Source organism: Alosa pseudoharengus, unplaced genomic scaffold, assembly GCF_046254945.1.
Source record: "Alosa pseudoharengus isolate Yale_2024_CS ecotype anadromous, Long Island Sound unplaced genomic scaffold, YU_APseudo_1.1 YU_APseudo_1.1_scf_16, whole genome shotgun sequence".
NCBI lineage: Eukaryota > Metazoa > Chordata > Actinopteri > Clupeiformes > Clupeidae > Alosa > Alosa pseudoharengus.
The window spans coordinates 13158604-13178872 of NW_027468630.1; the positions used below are offsets into that span (position 1 = coordinate 13158604).

At 42.0% G+C, this 20269-nt stretch overlaps 1 protein-coding gene across 1 annotated transcript; it reads right to left on the bottom strand.

Moving 5' to 3' along the window:
* Positions 1 to 971: 971 nt before the first annotated feature.
* On the bottom strand, positions 972 to 19657 carry LOC143125546 (lactadherin-like). Its single transcript, XM_076287124.1, has 10 exons — positions 19418 to 19657; positions 17665 to 17790; positions 16912 to 17043; positions 12294 to 12407; positions 11739 to 11920; positions 11097 to 11252; positions 10540 to 10684; positions 9713 to 9915; positions 9311 to 9466; positions 972 to 2448 (listed from the first exon to the last, which is right to left on the bottom strand). Exons 1-10 carry the CDS (start codon positions 19482 to 19484, stop codon positions 2305 to 2307), a joined length of 1425 nt encoding a protein of 474 aa, XP_076143239.1. The 5' UTR covers positions 19485 to 19657; the 3' UTR covers positions 972 to 2304.
* Positions 19658 to 20269: the final 612 nt, after the last annotated feature.

A 20269-nucleotide genomic window follows, 5' to 3' on the forward strand; every position in this document is an offset into this window, starting at 1 on the left:
GCACAGATGTGTAACTAGTATGAAAAGAAGTGACTTTAGCGACTTCAGTGACTTCCATTGTTCTGAAATTAGCTGAAATAAGCTAATTTCCAGATAGTGTCTACCACCCTGGCCACAAGCTCCGACTATGTCCTAAGTCTGCTACAGCTGGACAGAGCAAAAAGCCGGATCCTGATGACAGTCATGTCTGATGTCACACTGAACTCTGTGTGCATGTGGGACCTGTTGGGACTGGCAGCCCTGAGGCGCACCAGACCATTTACGCACTTACTCCTGCACACTCTCTCACACACAAACATACACATACACACAAACAGTTGTGTGTGCCCTGGGCCTCCAAGCTGTGGGGAGGATTGCGTCATTCACAATGTTTTTATGGGGATAACACTCTTGAGGAAGGGGAATTCAGATGTTTTGTTTTCTACAGAAGGGATACATAGATCAACATCTAATCCAGTTAGAGCAAAGCAGAACAAATGGTTAGATGTGTTAGATGTGTAATGACCACCTGTACCTGGCTAATTAAACACTGTCTGTACACATTTCATTTGTTTCTAGATATTACAGTATATCATTTAAATAACACTTTCATTGTAGTAAAGACATGGTGGACATGGAAGAAAGGGTTTCTTTCATAGATATATATATATATATATATACGTATATATGTTTGTTTGTTTTTTTTTTGACCAAAAAAATAGGAAAACTCCTGAAGGTGAATGTTTCTGCTTTTTGACAGTTGAATGTTTGTGGAGATGAGTGGTCATGCAAATCTTCAAAGTGACCTGGAGTCTAGTCCGAACAAGCATTGACCTGGTGTACAAAAATACCTCTAGTAAAGTGGTCAGGTAACTTATTTGTCAAACTAACAACACTTCCTCCAAGTCTTCTCATGTACTTTAGGCTATAAAATGCCTTAATACAGAACAGGCAATCTATCCATACCTACAAGTACTTACTTTAAAACATGATTAAAGTACATCAAAATGGTCCATAATTTATTACAAATCTGCATTCCACATCAAGTAACCGATAGAAGCACAAGAATACACAACTTAATACTACTAAATAACAAAAAATGTCAATTTATGGCAGGAAAAAAGGCGTAATTTTGTACAATATTAGATCAAGATCAATGTGAAATCAGGACAACTCAACAAAAGCCTATAAAATACAACCTAATAGAATAAGCTTGTGTTAAATAGGAAGGAGCGTCCAGTGATGGTCCTAGTGCAAAGAACAGTGCAGTAATCAATAGCCAGGTTAATTAAAGCTATGAGATGTGGTTACTATCAAGCTAAATCTGCAGTGTAATTGCATGAAAGAGCTCCCTCGTGAGGCTGGATCCACTCAGAAACATGCCCATTGGTTTTGTCAGTGCAGTGCAGATATGTCTTCATGTATCAGCCTAAATAGATAGCATTCATGGAGGATTCAGACAAACATTATAGTTTGAAAAACAGGAAAAATGTCGCCCAATGATATAAGATTCTTTTCATTTCCAAAGCAAATTAAATTTAATATTAATTTTATTGAACTCTGTTGCTTCCTATTAGCTAAGGCGAGCAAACATATCACTCAGCTAATGCCTCAAAGCTAACATGCTGAACAGCAGTCGTGTTGGCCAGCGATGACCAGGGAAACTAGGTGAGAGTTCTGTTGAAGCAGACTCGGCCTTTAATTAACCAAGTACAAGTTTAATGGAGTGTCAAGATCTTGGTGTTCCACAACCCTTGAGTTTCAGGTTTTCCAGACCTTGTTGCATCATGGATACATTTAAATTAATACAATGAGGAAGTTTCTTATTTGGTTTGGTTTAGCTGGGCCAAGGCATTCTTTCTTAACATCATTGGGAAGACTCAATATGGTAACCAATCATTACAAATTGGTGGAAGCTTGTGATTGTATTTTATGAGTACTGACACCAATTCCAATGAAATAGCTGACCTGTTATCTTACAATGATCTCCACCTGCTTGCGCCAGTGTAAGATCAGCACTTACAGGTTTGTACATGATTGCATGATTGCCTCTATCTAAGATATGGACAAACCCTCCTAACAATCAAAGCAAAGTCTAATTCTGACATTATCTACTGACTATTATTTGCTTCCCTGAAACTCCCCAGTTGTATGTATTATGACCAATCTACCAAGCGGCTGAGTTTGAGATGAGGCTTTGAGGAGGCTGTGAGACGGAGTGGAGCTGGGTTGCGAGGGCCCCACTCTCTGGTCTATGTCGGGTGAATCCAGCCGGGTGTGAGTTCAGGGAGCAGCGGAGGGGGGGAGAGCAGAGGAGAGGCCTCTCTACTCATCACAGCCCAGCAGCTCCATGCGGATGGTGATGCGCTCGTTCCACTCCCACGGCAGGAAGCGCACAAAGCGGGCGTAGAACGGAGGGTCGAACACGTTCTTCTTGTGAGTGTTGTTGTCGATGTTGCCCTGGAATATCTGTGGTAGCAAAAAAAATATATACATATATACATACAATATAATAATATATAGCATAATAAATACATACAAATCACCATGAATTTCAAAAATGGGTTACTGATGTTTTGTCCTTGTATCAATGGTAATAAAAAAAACTCTATTTTGAGTGGCCAGTTCAACACTAGAGCTATGGATCTGCACAGAAATGTCCAGACATTCCCAGCTGACAAACATAACAGCCCACAATAGGAAGTCAGCATGTCCCTTTTGGTGAAGCCTGTCATTTTGATGCCAGATTCAGCCATTTAGATCCATTCGGAACCATGTAAAGATATACAGTAGGGACACTGGAACAAAACAACTTCTCCCACAAATCTGTATTTTAGAACGTGCCTGTGGCTTGACTGGAATAGGAACAGATCTGCACAAACCATGACAAATTCACTGATGGTAAATTCATCACTATTCTGTGCCAATGTGTGCCCAATAGACTATCCCCATCTTGTGCCCAATAGACCATTGGTTCCCAAAGACTGGGTCGCGACCCACAGGTGGGTCGCAGGAGATTTTATTTGGGTCGCCAGCACAATTTATGTTGTGTAACTTATACCATTTAGCCAGGAAAGCTAACAGTTTTCTATAAGGATCTAGTTTGTTAACTACAGTCACGGCCCTGTGCAATTTTGCATTTAGAATAGCTCTGAAACTGGGGGGCGAACGCGTCACAGAGGGGACAGCGTGGACATCTCACTCACAAAATGAAACATTTCTGTGGGGCGCCTGCCATGGACCTCGCAGTTTCAAAATGCAAGGGACATGAATCAGCCTTTTTGCACAAACATTAACGGACACCATCTCTTCAGCTTGACCGATTAAAATCTAGTCAACTAAAGCAGACATCCGTATACCGGACATGGCTATTCAATTTGCGTCATAGGCTGTAGATATTTTCAATTGTAGATGCACTCTTTAAAGTTAATAGCAACCTCCTCACATTCCTTAATATTTCGTATTTTAAAACACACTGCAGAACATAGGGTTGTGCCGATGGACGATCGTGATGGTTGACAGGCATCACGATGGAAAGCAACCATCGTGATGCCACGCCCCCACATGCCAGTCACTAATTCTTGCTGTAACAGGCTAAAACATAAAAAAAACCTTTCCCTGAAAATGAAATTGAGCCTACTTTAAAGGCTGTCAGCCAAACAGTTATCACGTATTAGTCTACCGTCTTGTAAAATAAAAGACTTACCCTCTTATTCAAATAATTCCTGACTGTGACGGGAATGTGTAGCCTAATTGTCCTTTAGTAGCCTACATGTCTCGCAGGCCTATAGCCTACATTGGACGTAATATGTAGCCTAATGTTTTAGCAGAAAATATAGATTTATTATTGTTAGGCTACGACTAGGACATTCTAGCGCTCAAATATTTTTGCGAGGCTACAGCGAGCGCCAAATGCGTCCTTCTTCTCTGTGTTAAAATAAACAATTTCTTTCGTTAATTATAGGATCAGAAGGTAGCCTATCCGTCTTTCACTGTAAGGCTTGTATTTCATGCATTTAGCAAAAGTCCCAGACAGCAGCGGAGTGGTAATCGGGATTCGTTATTTGTAAAAGTGTTTTACTTCGCCCTCCTATAGCCTGGACTGCGCGATTGCAGCCCTTTACTTTCACTTCCCGCCGCCCTTATAGTCAGCATAGACGGTAGCCTGATAACGTGGGATGCTGCATAGTACTAATATTTTAAATGAGTGACCACGATAGTAGTCTTAAGTAGCTTTTTTGCTGGGTCCAGCGAAGTCTGTCAATGTGTAATATTCCGCTGGTTGGTGCACACGCAAGTGTTCAGATTGATTGTCTATCCGTCTTTCACAACAATTTTCTTGGATTAGATCTTCCACACAACTTCGGTAGCCTGGTCAGTATGTCTCTCTTAGCTGTCCACTTTCATCAGGCCGTATAGCCTATATAATTTTTTTTATTTTTTATGTAGAACATTATAACATTATGTATTTCTGTACAGACATACCTATAGGCTGTTTACTACACGAACCCCCCCCCCCCCCCCCCCGACGATATCATCGTCCATCACGATGTTTTACTGTACACATCGCCAAATGCCAATTTAGGCGACATCGCCCAACCCTAGCAGAACATTATATTAGGCTACAATTTAAATGGACATTTTAAACGCTATTATTTCCTCTCGTTTTCCATCTTGTGAACTCTACTAAGCTAGCCTACAATAAATGCACATTATCTTTTGGCTATTGCGCAAAAGCCTCTTGTTCCATTCTTACAACATAGCCTGTCACAACATACCGCAGTCATTTCGGTAGTCATTTCCAACTTTCCACGCTAATGATGCTCAAAATGCAACACAACTGTGCTCAATGCAGGATGAGAAAAGGCTGAGGTTGTGTCTTTGTACAAAACTTTTTACAGCATTGAAAGTATTTAACATTGTTTCATGTGTAATTGAGATTGCAGAATTGTGGGAAACTGAAGAGTCAGTGCATCACCAATCCCTGTAACCTAGACCTAGTAGGCGCTATTACGTATCCAGATATGGCACTGTAGAATGTTTTTTTTTTTTTTTTTTTTTGGGGGGGGGGGGGCATAGAAAAGTTTGAGAACCTGTGGCCTAAAACAATATTGGTGGATGATTGTTTGCTCTGAAGTGAATGGGTCGCGATGGTCTGTCATTTTTAAAAAGTAGGTCCCCAGAAAAAAAGTTTGGGAAACACTGCAATAGACTATCCCCATCTTGTGCCCAATACACTATCCCCATCTTGGGCCCAATAGACTATCCCCATCTTGTGCCCAATAGACTATCCCCATCTTGTGCCCAATAGACTATCACCATCTTGTGCCCAATAGACTATCACCTCTTGTGCCCAATAGACTATCACCATCTTGTTTGATACTGTTTATTAGTTTGTTCAGTCTTTCCACTCTCCCCAGTTCATTTGGGTTTGTTATTAAACAATAATAATAAACAATAAATAAACTACCAACTTACAAATCAAAACAATTTAGCTGTGAGTAAATGTGCTATTAGCTCACACGTTCACCTAGATGACAAAAAGCTTACTATGTGAAGCCAACTATGATACAGAGAAAACTAGGAAGAAATAGTAAGAAACAGCAAACAGCTTTGCTTCCACACCACAGAAGTCTCACAACACAAGTGTTGCCATCATGAAAACACCAACAGCCAAAAAGGAGACGGACGCCACACAGACACCACACACCACATCCACAACACAACACACACCACATCCACAACAAAACACAACACACACTACGTCCACAACACAACACACACCACATCCACAACACAACGCACACCACATCCACAACACAACACACACCACATCCACAACAAAACACAACACACACTACATCCACAACACAACACACACCACATCCACAACAAAACACAACACACACTACGTCCACAACACAACACAGAGGACCAGAGTGGGGTCCATGTCTACGGATACGGTGTCTCCACAACAGAGGAGTAGTGACCCCTTGTCCCCTTTAAGTGTGGTTTCAGTGAGATTTATGACCTCTAAATGTCTACACTGAAAAACCACAAAAATCTCCCAGGGTTTCCCCGCAGAAAATGTGTTAGGTGGTAGGTGGGGTTTGCCTGGGGGCGCTATGTAGGCCTATAACAATTATTTATCAAAATAACAGTTGCAATGTGCAACTTTAACAAACACAATATAACAGGCCTATACAACACTATAAAAATATTTACAAATATGTGTGTTAAAACGTGCTAAACAAGAACAAGAAACAAGAACAGTGAATTAATGTGTGCAATTTTAACAAACACTAGGCTTTACAAACTATACAACACTGAAGTGCAAAAGAAAGTGCAAAACAACAAGGGCCCTAATTGCACTCTTTTGCAAGTGCGGACCATTTATGCTTATTTTCATGCAGGTTGTCAGACTGTTGCCCTGCAGCCTGCTCCGCAAGTCTGTCTTGGTCTATACACTAAGAGTGAATGAAGTTGGGAGTATTTTATACTTTTGTGTAAGATTTACAATTTTGATTAGAATGTAGAGTTAGAATGGTGAACGATGATAGATAGCGCGATGACATCCAACCAGCAGATGATCACATGACTCGTAGCCTATGGCAATCAGTCAGCACTAAAAGACATTGTTTCGATTTAACTCAATGAAATTAAAGAGCTCTTCTTAATATTTTATATTGTTGGTTGGTTTAATACTGTTGCCAATGAAAAGTCGTTGTCCTAATGGGTCTCAACACGTCGCTCTCAAGCTACCAATCGCTTGCCATCCCCTTCTGAGCTTGCCAGAGGCTGAAGCCACTATTAAACACAATTGTTGCCGCGAGGCATTCCAACCTACGAATATAATAAAATAAAAAAGTAGGCTAAATCATAATGCATAATTAAAAAAAATAACTCAATTTAGGCTACAGGCCTATTAGGCTATACGCAGTAAGGTTTCCATTACAGCACAGCGCAGCGCATATTCACTGAATTAAAGCGACTGCCTGCACGCAATAAACACAGCGGGTGGAATTCCCGACAAAGTTTCAACTACATGAAACCGTAACGCTTTAGAATAACATGTGCTTATTAGGTATTAACAGTGCATAATAAGCAGTTAACAATTCATTACTAACAGTTAGTTAACTGTTGTTATCCTTTAATAACATTAACTAACTGTTAACATGCAGCTTGTAAGTGTTAATAAGCAGCCTTTTAAGTTACTTACAAGCATATTTGTTAACAGTTGTAAGTGTTAACAAGCAGCTTGTTAATGCTTGTTAATGGTGTATAAGACAAAGAGGTGGATAACTAATACGCTTATAAGACCTTTCTTACCTATTTGTAGTACATTTTGCAGCCCCCCAATCTAAAGCGAGGACCATGTAGCCTATAGTTCCACAAGCCCAACCTCCTATCTCTCTATATAATGTATCTATCTATCTAGCTTGGTTTAGCTGTGAGAAATGCACCTTCAAAATTGTTGCAGTGAGCAGGAATCGAACCCCGGTCTCCCACGTCAAAGAGTGCATCGCTACTTGTTGAGCTACACTATTGTTCCTAATTGGCTGATGAAAATGTTTATTTTGATTCTATATTCCGATGTTCTATATCATACTAGCTATGCTTTTTACAAATATGTTTCTGATGGAAAAGTGGTGTTTCATTTCCTTAATCTTTGTTCAGTGAACGCATAAAACAGTTTGTCAGTTTGTCAGCAGTCTAAAGATATGCCAGCTTTGTATATAGTTTGGTTACCTAGCAACCGAGGCTTAAAGACGATAAGTGGGTGCATTCAAAGCTCTGGTTCAAAGTTGCAAACATAGGCGAACGTTCGTGATCGATTTGAAACATGTTTCAGTTTGCCTTGAACAGAGGCGAACATTCGTGGTCTGTTTCTGCCTTAATTAAACACCACTTTTCCATCAGAAACATATTTGTAAAAAGCATAGCACTTCGGAATATAGAATCAACATAAACAATTTCATCAGCTGTATAAGAAAAGTAGTGTTACTCAAGAAGTAGCGATGCACTCTCTGATGCAGGAGACCGGGGTTCGATTCCTGCTCACAGCAACAATTTTGAAGGTGCATTTCTCACAGCTAAACCAAGCTAGATGGAGAGATACAGTATATAGAGAGATAGAAGGTTGGGCTTGTGGAACTATAGGCTACATGGTCCTCGCTTTAGATTGGGGGGCTGCAAAATTTACTACAAATAGGTAAGAAAGGTCTTATAAGCGTATTAGTTATCCACCTCTTTGTCTTATACACCATTAACAAGCTGCTTGTTAACACTTACAACTGTTAACAAATATGCTTGTAAGTAACTTATAAGGCTGCTTATTAACACTTACAAGCTGCATGTTAACAGTTAGTTAATGTTATTAAAGGATAACAACAGTTAACTAACTGTTAGTAATGAATTGTTAACTGCTTATTATGCACTGTTAATACCTAATAAGCACATGTTATTCTAAAGCGTTACCGAAAACTTAATAGTGGAACATCAAATACCCTCCAGATTTCAGTGCCTATCAGTCTCAACATTTAGCAATATAATCAAACTGTCCAAAAAAGTAAATTAAACCAAAAATCGTATGCTTTTGCCTACCACTGGCCGCTCCAAACGAAATGCATGCCTCACAATAAAACGTAGAAATAAAGACCTGCCTCGATTAAGCCTGCCCCAAATAAAGCCCTGTCCTTTGTGCAGCCTAAGTAAATAATAGAACCCGGTAATAATTTGAGGATTTACGGCATTTATAAATTGTAAAAACTTCCAATTCATGGTACGTTTTATATTATTATTATTATGCGTTCTGAAGAGGGAGACGCGTAAAACAGTAGCCTATAGCCTAGAGTAACACGGCGGACATCACTCATATAGGCCTATGTACTGTATATATATACATATATATATTATTTTTTTTTTGACGACATAGGCTAGTTAAGGCGGCAGGCGTGTGTTGCTAAGGCGGCCGCCTTAACTGTAAAGTGCTGCGGGAAACCCTGTCTCCACTTAAAGTTACCACATCTGGGTAAATTGTGCTGTATTGTGTGAAATGTGTATCTGGGTAAATTGTTTTGAAATATATCCATCTATTTAGTGTCAAAGTGCCATACATGAACATTTATTATTAGTTGAAGTTTACCAACTCCTAAAAACACATCTGAACCTAGAACGTAGAATGCATAGAAATTCCTGACATACCAATAAAGTTTATGTTAATAACACACTGTCAGTGGGGCAGAAGCTTGTCTCTTGAGTGGTAATGAGTTAAGAGAGGAAACATGTCAGTAGGTCAGAGAGCTCGGCTGCTGTGGGCAGGTGAACTGACCTGGTCTGTCCTGGTGTTGGGATCCTTCAGCACCTTCCAAGTGTAGCCGTCGTCACTGAACGCCACTTTGAAGGCCGAGACGAACTGAACGACACCAAAGTCCTTTGCCCCCTGAGTGATGATGCCTGTGACGCGCTTCGGACTGTCCAAGTCCACCTGGAGAACAGGGGATACATGGGTAAATTGGGATTATTTGGGGACCAGTATGCAGTGGATGGAGGTAGAATAGCAGGGGACAGTATGAAGTAGGTGGAGGTAGGATAGCAGTGGACAGACATTTCAGTGCATTACTGTCTCTGCTAATGGCATCTCACTCACTTCTAGCAACAGCGCCTCAAAGCAAACAGAGTACAGGAAAATAATCTCAATCTTTTAGGAAATCTTAGAGCTAAGCCTACTCACCTGAAGCCACTCTGACCGGTTGTTGGTGGCTGCTGACCAGGCGTTGGTCTTGCCCTGTTTGTCTAGACGGGCAAAGTGGGGTAGCCAGGTAAAGGCATCCAGCCCCCAGGTACGGAAAGCACTGGACGCGGACAGCTTCTCGTCGGAGATGAGCCGGGACTTCATGCCAAGGGCATTTGAGCATCCAGCCGTATTTGAGTACACTAGAGGGAAACACAGTAGCACTCTCACTCTAATGTCACCACTGAATTAAAAGCTATATGGAAGAAAACTAAACGATCACATTTATAGCAACATTTTGAATCATGGATCATGATAACTCATTATCATGATGTCATTGCATTACCTTTGAGAATAATTATATCCTTTTATTATTTATAGAAGCCTTATATTGTGTGTCTTAAAAAGTGATTCAGTTTTGTAAACACAAATACCAGTAATGTAAAAAAAAATTGTTAATTACACACTATTTTTATTGCAAAGAGTGAACTGCCCAAGGCAGGGGATTTCCAACCTTTTTTGGCAGGTAACCTTCATGTCACAAAACGTTGACCCAAATCATCAACATCTCTGTTGTACAGTCGAGAGTGGTACTTTGATATTCCCCAAATGCCCAAGCCAAGCTCATTTTTTTTGGCTATCTTTGCATCTGAATAGTTACTTGGATATCATGGGGGTTTTAATATGTTGTATTTAATGTATGTATATTTTAATGTAATGTACTAGTAAATTGCAAGATACCCAGTATCTCAGGCGACCCCATTTGAATTGGGTTGGGAGACGATGGCCTAAGGTGACCATCTAAAGAGACATGATGCAGTCATTACCATTGAGCTCACAGCCAATCAGCTCCATGCGAAGAGTGCAGGCCTTGCGACAGACCACGGGCACCACGCGGATGTACTGGGCTACGATGGGGGGGTCGAACATGTTGGTCTTGGTTCCATCATTGTCCACGTTCCCCACAAACACCTGGGAACACAGGAGGGAGCCCTGATTACAGTGCTGTGGCTAATGATAGGAGAGAGGGGAGAGGGACTCGGCACAAAACACTGGACTAACTGTGTGTCATGAAAGCATCGTTGAGCAACCACTGCTGTGACTGAGAGAGAGTGTTCAAAATGACAGCCTTTCGGTCATTTAAAGATGGTAGTTGCTAAATGACACCTCCGGTCTGTTTCCCAATTGTACATCGTTTATCATGTAGTGAGTGACTGATGATTATCCAATGTGTTGAACTCTTGAACATTTTTTTAGATGAGATGGTATATGAAATGGTTTTCTATTTACACAAAGGACAGCCGTTTTGTTGTGTGTAGCTTAGTGGCTCAGTGGCTTCAAACCAAACAAGTGTTCTCCTTTAACACACAGAGGCCATTCTCACCTTGTCCTTCCTCTGGCCTATAGTCTTGAAGACGGCATAGGTCTTCCCATCGAAGCTGTAAGCCACCTTGAAGGCCTTGATGTACTCAGCACCCCCCATGCGACTAGCCCCCTGGGTAATAATGCCACTCAAACGCATCTTCTTCTGCAGGTCAATCTGCAATAAGGGGTAATAAGACATTAACAATCTGTAATAAGGAGTGAGACATTAACTTCACTTCTACCTGGTTTACAGGACCAATCCCATATGGAACAGAAATGCAAACAAACATTGGATGTGTTCATCAAGATCTTGCTTCTCCCCCTCTACCTCCTCCTTCTCCCCCACCTCCTCCTCCTCCTCCTCATCCATCTTGCATCAATCAAATATGCAACTCCCCAATCAGGAATGTGTTAGTAACAAACTGTATGGATCTACTGTAAGCCTCTACTGTAAGCCTCCACAGGTATTAATCTGAGACTAATCTTCCTCAACAACATAGTCTTTGTAAGAAACCATGAGGACAAGTTATTTAACATAGTTCTTTTCCATGACCCCTGCAGTGTATTGGCCCCACAATAGCAGCATTACCCTAGTTCACACTCTGAGCTGACACGATTGGGTTTATCTGTCTTTGCCCAGTCAGCCAAGCGGCCCACTGACCTCGATCCAGGGGTTCTTGTCGTGCGGGGCAGAGGACCAGGCGTTGACGATGCCCTGGTTGTTGAGGCGGGCGAGTTCTGGGCCCCAGCGCTGCAGGCCCAGCATGCCAAAGCTCACCGAGGAGGACGTGATCTGAGACTCGTCTATGGAGCCCCCCTCCATCCCCAATAGAGCTGTACAACCTGGACAAACACACACACACACACACACACACAGACACACACACACTCATGCACACACACACACATACGCACACACACACACACGTACACCCATGCACGTACACACGGGCACACACACACACACACACACACGGGCACATTTACCACTTACATTCCTTCCACTGTGACAGAATCACATGCTTTTCAAACCCAATGCATTTTTTCCATGAGTATAACATTCTTGGATGTGTTTAGTGCCACTTTCTCCCTCTACAAAATATATCAAACTTTTCATTCACATTCAAACAAACAAACAAATAAATAAATATCTGTGACCACGCATGTGCTTTTACGTCGCAAGGCCAGGGTTAAGACAGACAAAATGGGCACTCACGAACTTGGCACTGTTTGCCCACATATGGAGATTGGCACAAGCAGGCGTAGTCTCCGTCCAGATCTCTGCACTTGCCTCCATTCTTACAGGGATCCCCAGCACAGTCATTCACATCTACATGGGTGGAGGAGACCACACACACACACAGATTCTACACTGAGTATGGCTTATGACACTATGTATGTATGTATGTATGTATGTACTGTATGTATGTATGTATGTATGTATGTGTGTGTTACAATGTACATGATGCATTCTAAAAAAAGGGTAAAATTGGGGGTAAACTGTATTTAAACCATCATGCATTAACAAATCTGGAAAATAAAATAACACAAGGTAAAATGTGAGCAGCTGGAAATACCTGCACGGGACATTACAATTCACTGATGACTGTGATTGATGTCCAGCAGGCACACTGAATAACTCTCTCTCTCTCTCTCTTTTCTCTCTCTTTCTCAAATTCAAAGGGGCTTTATTAGCCTGACTGTTTGGTACGGTGTTGCCAAAGCTAGTGTTACAAATTAGCCGCAGAGAGGAGAGCAGGCAGAGAAAGAGATGGAGAGATAGATGGAGAGAGAAAGAGTGAGAGAGCGAGAGAGATGGAGAGAAAGAGAGAGAGAGTCCTGATAAACCTTGGAGCTCAAAAGTGATCAAAAAATGTATGTGTGGATTGTCAGCTGTAGTTCTTCACAGTCTCCACTGAGGGGCACACTTGAGCTTCCTTGCCAATGTCAGAACACAAACGGTGGCACATGGCAATCAGGCCTTCTCTCACATTTCTAAAAATGGAATCAGTGACTGTACAGGTAATCTGTAGTGGACTAAACCAATCCCTATCCACGCGTGCATAATTCCTTCACCGTAACACTTACTGGAAAAACCAAGAGCAGTTGAATAAGTACTCTTGAAGTAATTGGTATTTTGAGTAGCACATACAGTATGGGTTAGTCTGGGCTGAGAGTCTTCGCTCTGTGTTTAGCACAGCTCTTACAAAGGCCCCTTGAGGAGCACGAAACCTGTAATAACCTGAGGCGACAGACAGCAGGTGATTGTCGGGAGAGCCTGAGCTTCTGCTGAGTTTCCGTCACTTGTTTTCCTGCCTGCTCTCCTCTCCGCTCTGCGGCTAAGAGGATTGGTGTGACTGCTGTTAAACCCTGTATGCCTTCAAGCAAACAAACATATGCAGCCTGGAACAGCTGCAGACACAGCACGCCTCCAGTAAACATGTTATGTCAAATCAGGGCAGCTTTCTACGACTACGAATAAAACTGCCAGGAGTGGCGATCTTTATGGAGATTTGGCCTAAATTGACTGATTGGGCCCATGGGTAGGGCAGGACAAACACACTCAACTTATTTATAGGGTGATGACTACTAAATTACCACACACACACACACACACACACACACACACACACATGCACGCACACACACAGCCTATTCAACAGGTCCCTATTTTGAAATTGTATAATTTGTTACCTGACTGCTGTTGAACGTAGACAAGAACGGGAAAGACAAAAAGGACTGTGTGCTGACAGCTTTAAATTTAGCTGGCAATTCAGCATAATTGTCGGCCCCTGTGCTGTTTAAACAAATGTACTATTTAATTCAATTCAACAACTACTGGTCACCACAATGTCATAAAATAGCTTAAAGTAATAGCTTAAAGTGTTATTACACATGATAAAGTAACTTCGATTTGAGATATTTACCAGTCCCATCGTGTTCTAAAAGTTCTATGGGTCTGCACTTACCTAAGCCAAATGAGGCCCATCTTCTGAGTGCACCATTGGCTACTGATGTCTTCACACTCCTCTGTAAACTGGGAAACAACTAATTTGTCTATGTACCATAATGTATAAGGCTACATGGCCTTGCCCTGTATAGCCTGTGTCCAGTCTCTGGGTGATAGAGTGTGGCTGGTCTCCCTGTCTATATCAGTCTCTGGGTGATAGAGTGTGGCTGGTCTCCCTGTTTATATCAGTCTCTAGGTGATAGAGTGTGGCTGGACTCCCTGTCTATATCACCCAGAGACTGACATAGACAGGGAGACCAGTCTGACCAGCAAATCCATATGAGCTGCAAAATCCCATTATCAGTTATAGGTTAGTGACAACACTGCCTACACTGACTGCTAGAAAGAGGATACACTATTAAAACGAATGTGTTGTAAACAACAACTTGCGTTGTTTTTAACACATCTCTGTGTCCAGATAGGGACAACACAAGTTTGTGTTGTTTCCTTTTTTTATTTGTTACACAAAATGTGTTGAAAATAACACATTCCAGATGTCCAGATAGGGACAAAACATTTGTTTTAAGAGTGTACGGGCAGCACAGGAGGCACACAGGATGAGCCTGCACAAGACCAGAATCATACAAAAGCCTGGTCAACATTTCCATAATATGTGGGGCAGAATAGCTCTCTCTCATATGGATTAACTGGTGAACTGTTATAGGTCTGGGCTAGTACTTTAAGCATTGTGCTTGAGGTTGAGGTTGAGGTTGTGTGTCTCTACCAACGATGGATTTGTGTTAGCATTAAGGCCTTGGCCTTTATTATAGTGCTGTTACTCCTGGTGGCTTGTCACAAATAATTGAAATTAAGAGGAACACACTGACAAATATATTTACACATGCATGCATATGAATGCTCACCATTTTCCACAATTGTATATGAGTCCTGTTAGGTCTGCTCACTGAGGTACGGCTTACTACTGCATGTGTTCAGCGCCACAGCACCAGAGCCACTCAATGAACGATAGACAGCTATAAGTACCATATTAGTCAGCATTTTCACAGTGAATTGTGAACTCATACCAGGGCTCAACTTCAAATCCTTATCCCTACTACAGACGCATGATCCCCCCACCCTGCCCGGGAAAACTATTATTAGCCACAACCAGGCAGTGCTTCATCGTCTTCATCAGCACATGTGGTCTGGTTTTGGTCCCAAATAGATCCGTTAGCCGATTAATCTACGTCATGCATGCAGAGGTTTTTGCCAAAGAGTCTGGAAACGTGCAAGAGACAGAATTCAACTATTTTTAAAACAGCACAGTCACGATAATATGATACTCTTTGGAGTCAAAGCCAAAACAGCACAGTCACAATAATATGATACTCTTTGGAGTCAGAGCCAAAACAGTCAGAGCCAAAACCACATCCGGGGTGTGTCAGGAATCAACCAGTGATGAGGCCAGAAACCCAGAAATGTTTAACTTAGAACTGGATAGATCTATATCTGTTAGGATGAGGATGTTTATTCCATTGTTTAGCTACGCCCACTGTTTAAAAGTTCCACCGTGCACCAGATGAGAGGGTTTTTTAATGGACATACCAGTATCCAGAATCCTTTGGTAATCCCCACGCAAAATGCAGTCTCTACAAGGCTTAGAGCAAAGGCCTCTTGATTGTGCTGGCTCTCATGAAAAGTTCTGGTAAAACAGTTTACAAAAGTTCCATGTCCCCTGAACTTTTGTAAAGTAATTTTACAGTCATTTGTGTAGAATGTTGTGTTAATAGACTGGTGATGTAGTTGTTCTGCAATGTTCTACATTTTCAGCCAGCCCCTGATCTAAGTGACAATGATGCTAGTTCACATTAGTCTCTCTCCCTACTGACGCATGCAGCACATGGGAAAACTGAGGGTGTCTCCAGCCAGTGTGAGTCTGTGTGTTCCAGTACTAAGCTCCAGCCAGCTATGACATCACCCTGTCTGCAGACACCGTGTCCCTACTCAGGAGTGGAAAAAGCAATGTTCCCCGGAATCTCTCAAAGTCCCATTAGCTGTTACATCCTGCTTTGCAAATCTACAAATCTTCTGAGTGTGACCTTTCTGTACGTGTGTACGTGTGTGTGTGTGTGTGTGTGTGTATGTACCTGTGTGTGTGTGTGTATGTGTATGTGTGTGTGTGTGTGTATGTGTGTGTGTGTATGTGTGTGTGTGTGTGTATGTGTGTGTGTGTGTGTGTGTGTGTGTGTGCGTGTGTGTGTGTATGTACCTGTGTGTGTGTGTGTGTGTGTGTGTACAGCATGTACCTGTGTGTGTGTGTGTGTGTGTGTTGTGCTCAGCGTATGACTACAGTGCATCAGATAACTGACCTGCTTGTACACTGAAGGACCATAGAGGATACCAAGGTTCTTTCCAGACAGGTTCAGTTTGTGCACTAAAGGACGTCAGCTGACTCTGGGCCCAGCCGGATCAGGGCCAGATCAGAGCCGGACCAGCTCCAGAATGTGCGGCTATCTAACTTTACCACTGCGTCTCATCTCATTACTGTCAGTGGCTGGAGACTATAGTACCACCACCGACCCAGTACTGGCAGAATTTCCAAATTAGTCAGTTGAATTGTCTACCTTCCTGTGAATTGATGAATCTATGAAGTTGGTGAAACACTACTTGATAGTTCTTAAGTTCCGTTCAGTCTCAGTTCTTAATAACAAAATGTTTCCTAAAGAACAACAGTGATGATTTGTTATTCATATCAATCTATTTCGCATTACACACTTATCATGATCACCTACAATAATATTATTACATCTTCCATCCCCTTATAAAAATGTTCTCTTTTTTTTCACACATTTCAAGGCAAAGGCAGAGTGAGGCAGCAACTCACTGATCTGGCAGTGTGGGCCCTCAAACCCAGGCTGGCACTTGCAGAGGTACTCGTTGAACACGTCCCCACGCCTGGTGTTGGTGATCACCTCACACACCCCGTCGTTCTTGCAGGGGTTGGGGACACAGGGCCCTGAGGGAGGGAGATAAAGCGGCGCTGTGATTTACAGAGCTCAGTGCATAAGGTCGTCAAGAGCACTCAGCAGCTGAATTTTTTTTTCTCTGGCCCATAAAGGCTGGGGTTATAGAGCCTGTGAGGGCCTTTGCCTCGAGGACCTTCTAAATTCCCTAGATCTAATCTTGAAGTAAATTTGCAGTGACAAATTAGACTCTCTTCTGATCTCTTTCTCTGTCTCTCTTTTGTTCTGTATCTCTCTTTTGTTCTGTCTCTCTCTCTTTCTGTGTCTCTCTCTCTTGCTCTGTATCTCTTTTTCCCCCTCTCTCTGTCTCTTTCTTTCTCTCTCTCCATCTGTCTGTCTTTCCTTGATGCCAAAGCACTGAAACACAGACACTGCAATCAGCTTATCCCTCATCCCCACTTTACCTAATTAAACATTAAACAACTACCTAATTACCCTCAAGAGGTGGAAGGTGCAGCGCCATGCATAATTATATATTAATAAATAAGCGACTCATACAGAGCCTTGTCTGGACAAAGGTCACTGGAAATCATGTAGTCAGCTCTTTAGCACTGGACGATATTTTTACATCGATTGCATTCTCACTGTTTGGTTTCAGAAAAACTAAAAATTACCGTTTTCAGTGACATTACAGGTGTCCCCTGTGAAGCCCTCAGCACAGATGCAGATGAAGGGGCCCTCTCCAATGCCTGTCACACAGGTGGCTCCATTATGGCACTGGTCAACCTCACAGTAGTCTCCTAAAGGGGTGGACACACAAACACACAACATCAGCACAGGTCATATCACAGTGTGTGTGTGTGTGTGTGTGTTTGTGTGTATGTGTGTGTGTGTGTATGTGCGTCTGTGTGTGTGTGTCTGTGTGTGTGTGTTAATCAGAGCTTCACAGTATTGGCTAAAGTCAGCTGGCTGGTCTTTCATGTCTAAGATTTCACACCAAGTAAGTTTTACAATCAATATGCTGAGGACTAATATCATTTCAATGAATCAACAACTGTAACATATGTGTGATATTTACAGTACATCTATCAAACAGGGCCATTACATTAACCATCATCCTGCTAAAATATAACTCGGCTGAGCTGTGATTACTTAGACTGCTGAACTTTCATCTGTTGTCATACAACATATACCATATTTAATGGAATTAGTAATGCTCTTACTAACCAGTGCATGACCTCAAACATGCACACAACATGTGTCTTTTGAGAGAACCACCGACAACTGTCAATCTTCACACTGGTCCAAAATGACAACACTCAAACTCCAGAAAACTAGGAAAGACCTTATTCATGACCTGATGTATAATGTTGTTATTTTCATAGCATGACCTCTCACCTAAAAAAGTGCTGAGGCACAATGCTGTACACTACACTTAGAGCAAAAACAGCCTCCATTCCTCACCATTCCCCTGCGACAGCCACCCACGACTGTGGTGAGCATTAATAAGAGAGAAAGGAAGGCTGGGGAGAGAGTGATGCTGATTCAGTCCACATGAGTTTACACAATGGCTTTCACACGCTGCTGCACTTCCAGTTGCACAAACTTGTCTGTAGTTTTGTCAAAGTTTGTGCTCTGTGGAAACTACTCGTCTATAAATTAGGAAACACATTTTTAAGAGTGATGGTAGTGCTGGGTGTACTCCTATTTTAGTTTGACTGACGCATATCATTTCAAGTTTTGAAATGTGTATTGAATTTAAACTGCCTCTGTAACATGGGTTATTACATTCATCTTTCATCTGATGGCAATAAAAAACGATAAAGCAAGGTACAGAATGTTTCAGCTAACTTTATCAAAGTTGTGTGTGTTAGTCATCTTGTTTCTTATTCTGACTGATTGAGATGATAGAGCACTAATTTACCAACATGGTGGCATGGTACACTTGATTCCAAAGGGTTGGTCATCCTGAAATGTACATCAGATCAGATTGGCAATGATGCTCACATATCCTTCTTTTCCCATGGACAGGAAATGTATACTTGAGATATACTTGAGATGCTTGAAGTTTAAACATGCTCTCTGTCTGTATGTCTCTCTCTCTCTCTCTCTCTCTCTCTTTGTGTGTGTGTGTGTGTATTTGAGTCTTTGCAAGCAGAGTGATGTTAACCTGACTCATTCAAAGCCATTCAAAGGAAAATGAAACATTACAGAAAAAATGCCTTAACATCACAAAATCAATAAACATGTTGGCTTTGCATGTATAGGTAGGGCACACGACAGTGCAACTGTACATCAGCATTATCTGAGTACCAGATAAACAACTTTCTATAGGAGAGCTCTAACTCATAAGAACATAGCACAGCCATCTAAGAAGAAACATTGACCTCAGTTATTAGTTCTTGAACATTTAAAAGACGGACTTACCACTAACTACGTAGACAGTACAGACCAAAAGGAAAGGTAGAAAAATACGGAGACTGTGGAGTTTCATGCTTTCACGCCTCTTTCCCTCCCCGAAGTTTCCGTTATATTTTTCCAATGGAGGGAGTTACGCGTTCTCACAAGGGCTTCGAGTCAAGAGAGGAGAGGCGAATACCAAGTAAGCTGCCTGGCCGGATTAACGGTAACACGTGTGGGCTGCGCAGACTGTGCTCGGCTCAGACGCTTTCTTACCCTTGTTTCACAAATAACTGACGGACTGTGTGGGGAAAACACCAATTAGCCTCACACTCATATGCATGCACCATATATTTTACAGAGGTACTGTAACTAGTTCTGAGCCTTATGTCAATGTTATGATGGGTTTACCTAAATATAACCCACAAAATTGATAGGCCTACTACTAGGCTACAACCCAAACTCAAATGGGACAACACATTTCACCACATCAGTAGGTCCAAACACGAGAGACGTTTACAGTTACACTAATATGGATAGTCTACCAGTTAGTAGACTAGACTACGAGTGGTGTTAAGCTATATTTTCTAGGCCTAGCCTATGAAATAATGCCACATTGCCACCTGCGCGTTGCCGCGACGCCCTTGAGTCGTGAATTGTTGGCGTCAGTTTGGCTTCTTACATGGGTTGTTGTTGCCCTCGTGTGGACATAAGGCATAACACTTGTGCCTTGTGGGTCGGACCAGAGACTTTCTAATGAGGAGACACAGCACTCAAAAAATGCTCCATAGAAATGCATGGGGCTAGTTTGTCACGCCAATATGGCCGTTGTCTACACATATCCCACCCCTTCCTCGGCAAAACGTCGACATGTGAATA

Coding starts and splice junctions, on each gene's coding strand:
- LOC143125546 (XM_076287124.1), bottom strand. CDS start 19,484: ATGAAACTCCACAGTCTCCGTATTTTTCTACCTTTCCTTTTGGTCTGT. Junction 17,791..19,417: donor TACTGTCTACGTAGTTAGTG/GTAAGTCCGTCT, acceptor CCACCCCTTTAG/GAGACTACTGTGAGGTTGAC. Junction 12,408..16,911: donor GGGCCCACACTGCCAGATCA/GTGAGTTGCTGC, acceptor CCACCCATGTAG/ATGTGAATGACTGTGCTGGG.